Below are 13,277 nucleotides of genomic sequence, written 5' to 3' on the forward strand. Positions count from 1 at the left end.
TGTGTGTGTGTGTGTGTGTGTGTGTGTGTGTGTGTGTGTGTGTGTGTTGTACCATGCCATAAGCTCAAAGCATTTGGGCCAATGAGTTAGGGGCAGAAAGCTCCCAAACTATAAACCAAAATAAACTTTTCTTGGCATAGGGGAGATGACTCAGGGGTTAGGAGCAATTGCTGCTTTTCATGAGGACCAGAGTTCATTCCCAGCACCATGTTAGGAAGATCTCTAACTCCAACTCCAGGGGATCCACTGTTCTCCCCTGGCCTTTGAGGGCACCTGCTTTCATATGTACATAACCAGTCAGGCAGACAGACATAGACATAAACACAGACGAACAGACACACAATTAAAAACAATTAAATTAGCTTTTTACTCTTTTGATTGTTGTAGTTGTTGTTTTTGGATGCCAGTTCTGTGAAGCCCAGTCTGGCCTCAGACTCGCTATGTAGCTAAAGGTGAGCTCCACATCTTTATCTTTCTTGCCTTTACTTCTCCGTGCTGGCACCAAGTTGCTCCACCTTTCCCCTTATGATTATATCAGGTGTTTTGTGATGATAAAAAAAGCTGGCTAACAGTTTTCCCCCAGAATGTGATTTGCATTTTGTGTCAATTTTCAAAAACATTCTTCACAATATTCCCTTTTTAGTCTCTTAATGAAAATGGGTAAGATCAGTAGTATCATTAGCATTTTTTTTTTTTTTCACTTTTGGTTACCCTGTTCAGAAGTTTAATTATTTCATTTTGGCAAAGGATCCACTTTTGATTTATTTGATTTCCATACTGTTCTTTTCTTTTTATTTGCTTCCCATCTTGTTTTTATTGTCCATTTCTTTATCTTACACTGGATTAAGAAGTTCTTTTTCTAATAAATTCTTCATGCTCTAACTTTCTTTGCATCACCCAAGTTGAAGTGAAAGTGAAGATGCAAGTCATCAAAACTTGGGTGATGCAAAGAAAGTTAGAGCATCTAGAATGCAGTCAGGAATTAACACTGGTTTAATAAAGTGCTAATCGTACATTCTCATCTAAGATTCATGGCCTCACTAGCCATGTGTAGTTGCAGGTGTTCATAGTACCAGGCATGATTTTGCTCATATTGAGTGGGCCTTAAGTCTAATTAGACAGTTGTTAGTTATAGGCACTATTGCATCTTTAGGGATGTCTTGTCATGCTGATCATTGTTTTGCTCCATAGGTGTTATAGTTGGGTAGGCATTGATTGGGAGGAGGACCACCCCTATCAGTGGACTGGGGGAGGGACATGGGAGGAGAAGAGGGAAGAAGGGTGGAGTCGGAAAGGGATGAGGAAGGGGGCTACAGCTGGAATACAAAGCGAACAAATTATAATTAATAAAAAAATAAATTAATTGAAAAAAGACAAAATGAATCATTTTTCTGATTAATATCCATGAAAAGTTTCACAAGATAATTCATGTCCAGGATTTTATTAAGACTCATAGGATTCTTCTAAGAAAAGGTGTTTATGCTCCAGAAACTCATGTACCACTAATCTTTCTTTTGTTCTACAAAGATGTCATTTTTTCTGATCTAGTGCTGAGAAAAAAAACTAATGCTGTAGCCTTGTAATATAATTTAAAAACGTCTAACCATTGAGGTAAAGATTTATCAATAAAAATTAAGGTTTAAAAAGTTAGACATGGAAAGAAGACAATTACCAAATAAAAAATTACAATTGATATTCACATCAGCTATAAACACAGGATCCAGAGAATATAGTTGAAATTTTGTGGATGTTTTGAACACACACATACAACACTCACACACCCCTGGTGTTAAAATTTATTTTCTAGAAAGATGGAGACCAAACCAAACTCTTCCTTATTCTCAAGAGCATATCATAAGTCATCTTGTGGAAACAACGAATATGCGCAGTGGCCCAGACTATGCCCATGGACTGTGCCCACAGCTATGCCCTCTATGTTGATGTGTTCTCACCTTGAAAGTCGTGGTACCATAGAGCTTGGTGGTATGAACCGTCTCTGGAAGCACATTGGTGATATTGGTTATGAATTCCTCCAGGTATTTACAGGACTTTTCCAAGTGTGTTGTATTGATGATAATCTGGACAAGCTAGAAAACAGTAAGCACATGCCATGCTCATTCAGCTATTCACCCGCAGATGATGGCTCAGAAGGTACCTGAGCTGTCAAGAGGGTGTTTCGCAGGCTGCCTTACAGGAAGCTTCCTCCAAGAATACTCTCCACACTTCCTGGGGTGCCTCCTAGTTCCCCAGTTAAAGCAACCTTTGCACTATGTAGTAAATACATTCTTTTATTTTCATTTTTATAAGTTAAACTTTCATAGTGGTGACACACTCTTTTAAGCCAGCACTCAGGAGGCAGAGGCATGCGGATCTCTGAGTCTGAGGCTAACCTGGTGTAAAAGAGAGAGCCAGGATATCTGGGGCTACGCAAAGAAACCTTGTCTCAAAAAAAAAAAAAAAAAAAGAAAGAAAAGAAAAAAAGAGGCTAGTCTTAAACATAGGCCCTACAAAAGAAATATAATTGTCAAATGAATCAAATGAATAAACATCCAGTAAAGCAATAAGCGTAACTAAAAAAGCAACGGATATTTCAAAATTAGGCCTGAGGAACACAGAAATGTCAGACAAGATTATGAAAACCCAACAACATATCTTAGCTCATAAGAGAAATAACCTGAACCCAGAAGGCAGAGAAAAGAAAATCCTTGATCTTGACAGAGTTTTCCCAATGTTATCAGTCTGTTTCCTCAGATATGAAATACACATAATAATTTCTGACGTAGACTGTCACTCTGAACATTAAATGTTCTGTTATTATTATCCCTCTTCAAAAAATCCTTAATGAGGTTCATTCTGGAGCTCAAGGTGTGGCTCGATAGTGGAGTCTGTGCTTGCTTGGATTCATGAGACCTTGGGTCTGTTGCACACACAGTCCCAATCACAAGCCCTGCTAAATAAAGACCACCCTCATTACAATGCAGAAGGATGAGAAAGAATACAAGAATTTCATTTATCTGATCTTTTATGTATATCATCTTTTCAAAACCTGGGCACAGGTCCAATCAGCATAATGATTATTTCTATACTGCCATAGCAGAAATAGGAAGAAAGCAGCTTTCTGTCAATCCCGTAAGTTAACAGGAACAGTCAGGCCATCCGACTTTCATCAGAGTGTAGGGTGGCAGCCCTGGAGCCCAGCACGCTTCTAAGTATTAGACTGTGTGTCTAATCTGAAATTACTTTGGAGTTACTTGCTATGGAGTTACTCTGAAAAAGTAAAGAGGGTCCAAATCAGGAGGCAGAAAGGGAAAAAGAAAGGCCATCCCTTCTGTTCCTTAACTCCATTTATGTTCTCCATAGTCTACAGGAGGGAAGCTTTCTCTCTTTCTCTGTATTTCATTTTTCATTTCTATGAGATTATGTGTGGTGCAAGGCTGGAACAGATGGGGGATGCCAGTCTAGAGGGTGGGTGGCTTTGGGCCCTTTAATCCAATAAAACCTACTATTTTGAATATGCTTGCTTAAAAATTAAAAACTAAGAAGGACCAGCCATTGTCAGTGCAGAGTATCACACAAACAAGTAGATCTAGAACCAGAAAGTGCACACTCGCCTCCTTTGGAACACCTGACTCTGGGCCAAAGTTCACAGTTCATTTTTAGGACATGGATGCTGGCTTTCTACCAATAGCTCTTCAGTAATGAGCAAAGCAACCTAGCATGCAACTTAAGGTCTTCCTGGAGAACTTGGGAAATAGCTACTTGATGCAGCTGTGAGACATTCCATCAGATGAAAAGAGCTCAACACTGAGACTAACTTTTTCTATTACTCCTCAGAGGCCACCAGACAATGAAAACCTGTGCAGAAGCTCTTGCCAATCATCCAAAGTATGAGTTTACAGATGATATCTTGGATACAAGTCTTCTTCCCTGTCTCCACAACAACCCTTTGACATTGAAGTGCTCTGGAAGAAAAGCACACCCTCTAGAATGAGCAATATACTACACTCTGTTGATCCTGTTTCTCTTTTACAGGACAAAAATCACACTAACACTTTAGATCATCTAAATCAAATTATTCTTAAACAAATTTTATTTAAATTGTTTGAGTTTCAGACAATGTACCATATCTTAGATATTTTCATCTCTTCAAGCCCAATTATCCCCTTCTTTAACTGGAGGCCTTCTCCCTAACAAGCCCTCCCCAACTTTCATGTCTTCTTTCTGTATGTGATCCACTGAGTTAAATTAGCATTTTTGGCCGGATTGGGGGGGGGGGGATCATTTACTGGAGCAAGGGCAACTTATTGGGGTCTACATCACTTAAGAAAATGGCACCCTGTCCCAGAAAACTATTAGGTTCCAGTAGTCCTCCAGGAAGGATGAATTTCACTGTTAGGTGGTGGCAAGTTTGTCTTGATGTAAATGTCAAAAATGAAAGAGAGTTGAATTGAAGAACTAGAGATTTCCATTTTAAATTCAGCACTACCTATAAGGAACACATTCTGTCCATCAAAAGAAAACCTAATATAAGAGGAATCATGTCATGCTATACAAGTTAAAAATAAAACAGTAGCAGTCAAAAAGAAAATTGTTCTGTTTTGCAGGATTTTGGCAGTTTAAAAAAATGAAAAAGGAGGCAGCTATGCTGGGTACAGTAGTAATTTATCACGACTTTAAAAAGATCTGTCAACACAAGAGATCATTATGAACTGCATCAGCAGGCTGTCAGTCACTCCCTAAGTGTTTTACTGCCAAGCACAGAATAGACTATTTAAACATTCCAGGATTATAATGCATGCCTTGTCATTTTCACAGGGAATACTGCCTGTTAATGAGGTCTGACGATCTTCACACCTGAATGACAGTTTCCAAAACCCTTGCAAGGGAGAGGCTTTGGAGGTTAACCGTGCACTTGAAGATGAAATGAAGTGATTTGAAATACAGACTATCAACAGAGTCTGAGCTCCTTCCATATTATCATTAAACACAATTCACATTCCAAACTATCCTTGATAGTGTTTCAAGAACAGAGAATTTACAATAGACTAGATATTCACTACCTCATATAAAGTGCTATGAGAACAGTCCAGGAATAAAAATTATAGTGCAAACAGCAACTCTTGAAACTAAATGACAAAAATCACAATCTATCAGGAGGCTGAAGCATGAAAAGTTGAGAGTTTAAGTCGGGCCTGGGCTACATAGAAAGGTCCTGTCTCAAAATAAAAAAACAAAAAGCAAAACCAAAACTTCACACAAATCTCACTAAGAATGAGAAATTTTTCTATCTCTCCTTGCTGGTATGAAAGCAGATGTGATAGAGCCTCAGCAGAGTGCTTTATGGGAACCACTGCCCTGGGCTTCCTGTATGCCCCAAGGAACATGAGGCACTAAGGCAGAAATTCCACCACAGACAAGGCCAGAAAGGAAACGTGGCCATCATTAAAAAGCATCAGCCCTGCATTCCTAGTATGTTTTTGTTCTCAACTAAATTACTATATGCATATATTCTCTTAGATCTGCTTTGTTTTGTTTTATTTCCAGAAGCAGAGAATTACCACCCCGAAACTTTCTGGATTGACCCTAAGTCACATATTTTTTCCCTTAGCATTTATTCTTAATTTTTTATAATTTTAATTTTTTATATTAATTACAGTTTGTTCACTTTGTATCCCAGCTGTAGTCCCCTCCCTTATTCCCTACCAATCCCACAGTTCCTCCTTCATCTCCTCACTGCCCTTCTTCAAGTCCACTGATAGGAGAGGTCCTCCTCCCCTTCCCTCTGACCTTAGCCTATCAGGTCTCATAAAGACTGGCTGCATTGTCTTCCACTGCATATTTGCAGATGATATGATAGTATACATGAGTGACCCCAAAAAGTCAACCAGAGAACTCCTACAGCTGATAAACACCTTCAGCAAAGTAGCTGGATACAAAATTAACTAAAAAAAAAAAAAAAAAAAAAAAATCAGAAGCCCTCCTGTATATCAAAGAGAAAAGGGCTGAGAAAGAAATTACAGAAACTACACCCTTCACAATAGCCACTAAAAACATAAAGTACCTTGGTGTGATTCTAACCAAGTAAGGGAAAGACATGTTTAAAAAAAACTTCAAGTCTCTGAAGAAAGAAATTGAAGGACATATCAGAAGATGGAAAGATCTCCCATGCTCATGGATCGGTAGGATTAACATTGCGAAAATGGCTATTCTGCCAAAAGCACTCTACACATTTAATACAATTTCCATCAAAATACCAACACAATTCTTTATACAACTTGAAAGAACAATTCTTATTTTCATATAGAGAAACAAAAAACCCAGAATTGCCACAACAATCCTGTACAACAACAGATCATCTGTTAATATCTCCATCCCTGCTCTCAAACTGTGCTACAGAGTAATAGTAACACAAACGGCATGGTACTGGCAGAGAAACAAAATGGTGGATCAATGGAATGGAACAGAAGACCCAGAAATAAATCCACACACTTACGGATACTTGATTTTTGACAAAGAAGCCAAAACCATTCAATGAAAAAAAGATAGCATCTTCAACAAATGGTGCTGGTCTACCTGGATGTATTCATGCAGAAAAATGCAAATAGATCCATATTTATAACCATGAACAAAACGAAAGTCCAAGTAAATCAAAGACACATATGCTAATGGCTCCCAAATGCTAAATTTTACCGAGACAAAAGCCAAGTAGCAATAGAAACACTAGTCTCATATACAAGAATGCATTAACCTAAGAGTATGAGCGATATTATCTCCTCTCATCCCAGCAGGCTCAGAAAGCTTTTAGAAGATCTAAACAACTAAAATGCCAAAGTCAATGGACTACTAGGTACAATTTCCAAGGTTTCATTCAAAATCCTGACTTGCGCATAAAGTATCTCAGCATAACTAATGTGAGCACTGTCCCTGATATTGGGGCTAGGGGTGGGAGGCATATAGCTTGTGAGACATAGCTGGCCGTCTGTCTAAATTACAAAGAAAACAAAAGCAGCAGCTATTACTTTAGGTCTTCTAGGTGCTTCTAGGTGACCACCCCCTCTGCGTGGGGAACAGTCTTGCCAGGCCACAGAAGAGGACAATGCAGCCAGTCCTGATGAGACCTTATAAGCTAGCGTCAGTGGAAGGGGAGGAGGACCTCCCTTATCAGTGGACTTGCAGAGCGGCATAGGAGATGAAGGAGGGAGGGTGGGGTTGGGAGGGAATGAGGAAGGGGGCTATAGCTTAGATACAAAGTGAATAAACTGTAATTAATATAAAAAATGAAAATTTAATAACAATAACTAAATGAAAAAAGAATCATTTTGTAATGTTTTAAAACTAAAACAAAATATTAAGTTAATATTATATTGTTCATTAATATAATCTCAATAATTTTTATCTTCGTTAGGTATATTTTATTTTATTTTTTTTAAAGCTTGACTTGTCTTCTAACAAATTCGTTTATTAATGAAAAAAAAACTGTTTTAAGCGTAGCTTCATCACAGTCAATGTTTCCTCATGGTGTTCTTTATCTCAATGCAGCGAAATAAAGCATCCATGCCAGTGTTCGTCTGGCTTGTGGTTGTCTCTGATATGCACTGGTGTCATTAACGATTTGATGAATTTCACCATCATCCTTGACTTTCTACAGTTAGAAATGTCCTTTATTCCTAGAGAAACTGAGCCTGCAGCTTTCCCTCCTGAAGAAAAAATACCTCCACCCTAAGCTCTCACCTTGGGCACAGAACCTTCCTTCATGACTGCATGGTGACGTGTGAACGTGAAACCCTAAATTCCAAAGGAAAGGAAATCCTTTACCTTCCTAAATTTTAGGACTAGTTATTACTAAGTCAAATAGTTTACACTCTGCTACAGATGAATGAAATGACCTTTCTCCCTTTACTAGAAGAGCTGGTAAGAGCATAACTTCCTCTCTCATGCCTCAATCACCAAACACCAGGCTTTTGCTAAAAAAGGAACAATTTACCACTCAGATCGAGAAGACATCAAAACCAATAAAAGCCAAGGAAGTCTAACATGTGTCATGGACACAAGTGCTAAAACCCAGGCATCAATAATGCAGACAGGCGAAGTGCAGGCACAGGATGTATGGCCTGCTCACCCTCACTAAGACCTGCTTTACCTCAGTAAGGCCAATGTTCTTCCTCTTAATGACATTCTGCAGAGAGTTGCTCAGAGTCCTGGTCAGCAACAGGTTTGTCGACTTACGGATCATGTCATCAACTTCCGTGGAGCTGAAATGTAAATGATGAACTCAGTTACAGACCAGACAAAAAGATTCTGCAAATGAGCAGGCGCTGGCATCCTTGCAGCAGTAACAGTTGTAGCTGGCACTAGAGTTGGTAAAGCTGGCAGTAACAGCTACTGTTTACTGTGTGTCAGGAAGTGTTCCAAGTACTTTCAAATATATCTTCAGACTTTATTCTGTTAAAAGTTTACTTCGCCTTCACTATTAAAAAAATATCTTTAGAACTCTGTGGAGCTTATTTTTTTAATTTTTAAAATATTTTTATATTAATTACAGTTTATTTGCTTTAAATCCCAGCCGTAGCTGCCATTCTCACTCCTTCCCAATCCTTCCCTCTCTCCCTCTTCTCTTCCCTGCCTCTCTCCAAGTCCACTGATAGGGGAGGGCCTCCTCCCTTCCATCTGACCCTAGCCTATCAGGTCTCATCAGGACTGGCTGCATTGTCCTCCTCTGTGGCCTGGCAAGGCTCACCTCCCCAGTGGGAGGTGATCAAAGAGCCAGCCACTGAGTACATGTCAGAGACAGTCCCTATGTCCCTTACTGGGGCACCCACTTGGACACTGAGCTGCCATGGGCTACATCTGTGCAGGGTTCTAGGTTATCTCCATGAATGGTCCTTGGTTGGAGTATCAAGTCTCAGAAAAGACCCCTGTGCCCAGATGTTTTGGTTCTGTTGCTCCCCTTGTGTAGCTCCATCCTCTCTAGGTCTTTCTAACTCCCTCTTCTTTCATAAGTTTCTCTGCACTCTGCCCAAAGCTTGGTTATTAGTCTCAGCATCTGCTTTGATACCCTGCTGGGTGGAGTCTTTCAGAGGCCTCTGTGGCAGGCTCCTGTCCTGTTCTCTGTCTTCTCCTTCTTCCAGTGTCCATCCTGTCTGTCTTTCTGAGTGAGGATGGACAGTTCTACCCAGGGTCCTCCTCCCTGTCTGGTTTGTTTGGGTGTACAGATTTGTGTAGGTTTTCATATTTGAGCACTTTAAAAAATGCAGACTAGCTTGCACTATTTCCTCAAAAGAGTAATCTGAATTGGTGAAACTTTACTTTGGATTTTATACTTTCAGTATCAATTATATTTTTACACACTTATCTCCCCCCCAACACCTATGACAGTTAAAACTTAAAAAAAAAAGTTTATGTCCTCTTTAACTCGATCGTCTTCCTCATCACCTAAAAATCACCCGTTAGTCTCCATCCTACATGTAATACTGCACATATGTGTTTGTTTACAAATATGAATGTGACATTATAGGCTAGAATCTTCATGAGGGAGAACATCAAAGTTTTATTTCTGATATTGAATGACCTTGTTTGAAATTAAACTTTCAAAATAACCCCTTTTCCTGCAATTTAGTGATTTTTTTTTACAGCTTAACAGTATTCTTATCTTTTATGTACCAATTTTTTCATTAATAAATCATGTCTTGATTGACATTTAGACTGGTTCCATCTCTTGCAATAGTGAAGAGCGCAGCAGAGAACATGGATGTACAAGTATTTCTGAGGTAGGATGTGCCGTTTTCTGGAAATTAATAAGGAGAAGCTGGGTCACATGGTGACTCCATTTTTAATTTTTGAGGCACCTCTAACTGATTTTCATAATAGCTATATTAATTTACACCCCAACAGCAATGAATAGGCTCCTCTCTCTTGATATTCTCCCCAACATTTGCTGTTGGAGTTCCTGACGATAGTCACTAAGACTGAGGTAAGGTGTTATTTTAAGTAATTTTAATGCTCTGTTAAAATACTTTTTCTCTCCTCTTTTCTGTTGCCTCAGACTTACCCAGAAAACATAGCCTTCAAACTCTTTTCTTTCTTTTTAAATTTAGAAAGACAAAACACCCCAAAGTCCTTTACAAAGATTTACTTACAAAATGTGAAGAAAAAAAAATCTATATGTGCACTGTACTTTTAATTAAATGTCACGGTATCATTTTATTATAGGAGCCCCTGGTACTGATGAGAATTTACAAAATGTCCGCCTGTCTTCAGAATTTATGAAGAGCACAGCTTTTGGAAGAGAAATTATTCATACAAATAATAATAATAATTGTTACTGTCATATAAGAAACCTCCATCTAACACTTCTTGGACTTTGTGACAATCTGTCTGAGAGAACTGTTGCTATATGCATTTCCCATGTGACAGACTAAGTCTGTTCAGATCCAACCCTAAGAAGAGGTGATATCCGACTCCACGTTACAGGGCAAACATACTCTGAGACAGACGGCAATGCCAAGCCAGTAGTAAAAGGCAAGCACAAAATTCTCTCAAGTTGAGGGGATACTTCATTCAAGCTGTCAATACGAAACTCACCAAAGGGAAGTTCTGGGTCAAACTTAATAAGCATGGATCAACTCTCAAAAGAAAAAAAAAATGCACAGAAATAAAGAGAAAAAAACACTGTATTATAACATTAAGTTAAAAAAAAAAAAGTTTTACTGGGCACACGCCTGCGATCCCAGCACTTGTTGAGGCAGAAGCAGGCAGACCTTTGACTGTTCCAGGCCAGCCTTGTCTACAAAGCGAGTCCAGGACAGCGAATGCTGAACAGAGAAATCCTGTCTCAAAACACCAAAACCAAAGCAAACCAAACCAAACCAAACCAAAGTTTCATTTAAAACTTAGGATTCAAATAAGTATTTAGATAATTTACCTATATTATCCCAATATTATCTTTCTCTCAAAAAGTAAGTGACAAAAGGCCATTTTGCAATTGACTGGCACATAACAAGACCTTAGAGACTGACCTCTGATGTGAGTATTATCTGATCATGGTGGGAGGATTGTAAGGCTACAAACATGGTATGGAAGCCATGAGGAAATAATGTCTTTGTGGTGACCTTTCAAAAGTAATCTGATTTCAAGAGGGTTTTTCTCTAAAATTAACCTTGGTTTGACATGGGAAAATTAACTATACAGTCCCCAAGTTTCATTCTTTTCATAGTAAGAACGATAATTAGCAGCGCTTTTGACACTACAGAGGAGGCCATTGCAGGAAGACAGAAACAGCAAGGTCTGTGTGGGCTACAGATGAGATTCAAGGCTCTGCTGAGCACCTTAGCATCTGAAAGTAACATCTCATTAGTAGAGTACTTGCCTAGCATACCAGAAGACCTATGTTCAACCCCAAGTGGTAGAGCGGTTAATAAAGAAGTGACTCAACCTCACTCCTAATTATACTTATTTCAGAAAAACTTGACACAGGATGCATTCTGTTCATCGATTCTTTTTGCAAATTTATCAAGCACAGGTAGAGGTGTAGTGCTGAACCCTTTTCAGGCTTTGTTGGTCTGAGCGGGGTGGCTGCAGTGCACATCCTGAATCCCTGCAGCACTGGTCATCAGCTGGCCTGGTCTTAAGATAGGTAAGATGCTCCTTGGAGATAAAGGCCTTCCTTTCAGCTCCTCAGTGCCTTCACTACTAAGGAGCACCCAACTAAATGCTTGCCAAAGTACAAACAGACCAAACAATAAATGAGCAAACAAACAAAGAAGCCTGTGGTTAAGGCAGACACAGAGCAGAGCAACAATACGGTTTCCAAAGACTGTCTTATTGTTCCATTCTCACTGTAAATTTGTATCAAGCAAAATGGAATGGTAAAGTGAGAAGGTTAAACTACCATTTCCAGTACTTTTTCACTGATATTGTTTAAAAGGCAATATATACTTTTTATGTCATTTAAAAGCTTTTTCCTTTCACCATAACTATAAAAAGCAGTGTCCCACAGTGAAAGCCTATACCAGGGCTTCCAAACACATGGCTGAGGAAACAGCAAACATTTCACAGAGTATACATTTGAAGACAGTAACAGTCTCAGCACTGGACTGGTTCCAGTGTCTCGTGTTATACCTTAGATGAAGATCTTCTGAAAACTTCAGGCAAGCGTAGATAAATTCTTTAATCTGGTTGTAAACTTTTGGCACAAATTCAGAGAAAGGAAACTTTTTGGGAAATGGCTGCTGTAAATGCAAGAATTAATGAAAGCAAGTTACTAAATCCATTGGAGATACTTGAAAATTTTTTAAAATGCAAAATAAAAACCCTTTGTCCTCCTTTGTGAAGTATTAACTTAACAGTATCAAATGTTAAAAAATCTCCCAAGAGATTTCTGATACTAAGAAAAGTAATATAAATACAGTAATTAGTTTCCGTGTCAGCCTAACACAGTCACAGTGATGTGTGAAGAAAGAATCTTAATCAAGAGAACGCCTGCACAGAATTGGGCTGCAGGCAAGTCTGCAGGGCATCTCCCTGCTAACTTGTTGTTTATTGTTTTAAGCTTATACACGCGCAATGCTTTGCCTGCATGTATGCATGCTCACCATGTGCGCTCAGTGCCCAAGGGAGCCAGAGATGGAGGCAAGTCACCCAGGAACTAGAATCATAGGTGGCTGGGAGCTGCCATGTGTGTGCTTGGAATAGAACCTGGGTCCTCTGCAAAAGCAGCCACAGTGCTGAGGCATCTCTCCAGCCCCAAAGCACTTCTTAGTTCATTAGTGATGTGGGAGGGCCCAGCTCACTGTGGGGAGGTAGTTCTGGATGAAATAAGAAAGCAGACTAAACAAACTATAAGCAAACAAGCCAGTAAGCAGAAATCATTTATGGCTTCTGCTTCAGTTCCAGCCTCTAGGTTCTTGCCTTGAACTCCTTCCCTGACTTCTCTAGATGGTGCACTATGACCTAAGAGTTGTAAGCCAGAATAACTCTTTCCTCCCCCAAAATACTTTTGGTCATGGTGTTTCACCATAACAATAGAAATCCTAAGGCAAACACTGGTACCAAGTTGTGGGGTGTGACTGTGGCAGACCTGCCCATGTGATATTGGGAGAACTGTAAAAGGACTCTGGAACTTTGAGCTAGAAAAATCATTGAGCATTTGAGGCTTAATGAGCTGTCATGGGAACTTAATAGTTATGAATGATGAAAGCATTGCAGAGATGGAGTGCTGGCTTGTGAAGTTTCAAAGGCAAGTTTGAGAGTCCCTTAAAGACTATAATAGGCATTTTGAT

At 39.3% G+C, this 13,277-nt stretch overlaps 1 protein-coding gene across 3 annotated transcripts in view; it reads right to left on the reverse strand.

Annotated features, from left to right (window-relative positions):
• The window catches only part of Exoc6b (exocyst complex component 6B), a 442,378-nt gene that overhangs the window by 185,395 nt on the left and 243,706 nt on the right, over window positions 1-13,277 (reverse strand). For all 3 annotated transcript variants that reach the window (XM_055596436.1, XM_055596434.1, XM_055596435.1), the window contains 3 exons: window positions 12,118-12,227; window positions 8,141-8,252; window positions 1,953-2,087 (listed from right to left, as the gene is read on the reverse strand). In XM_055596436.1, the coding sequence (XP_055452411.1) occupies window positions 1,953-2,087; window positions 8,141-8,252; window positions 12,118-12,227 (357 nt within the window). The remainder of the gene's footprint in view (window positions 1-1,952; window positions 2,088-8,140; window positions 8,253-12,117; window positions 12,228-13,277) is intronic.

This window comes from Psammomys obesus, unplaced genomic scaffold (assembly GCF_907164565.1).
Source record: "Psammomys obesus unplaced genomic scaffold, mPsaObe1.curated_primary_1811, whole genome shotgun sequence".
Lineage (NCBI taxonomy): Eukaryota > Metazoa > Chordata > Mammalia > Rodentia > Muridae > Psammomys > Psammomys obesus.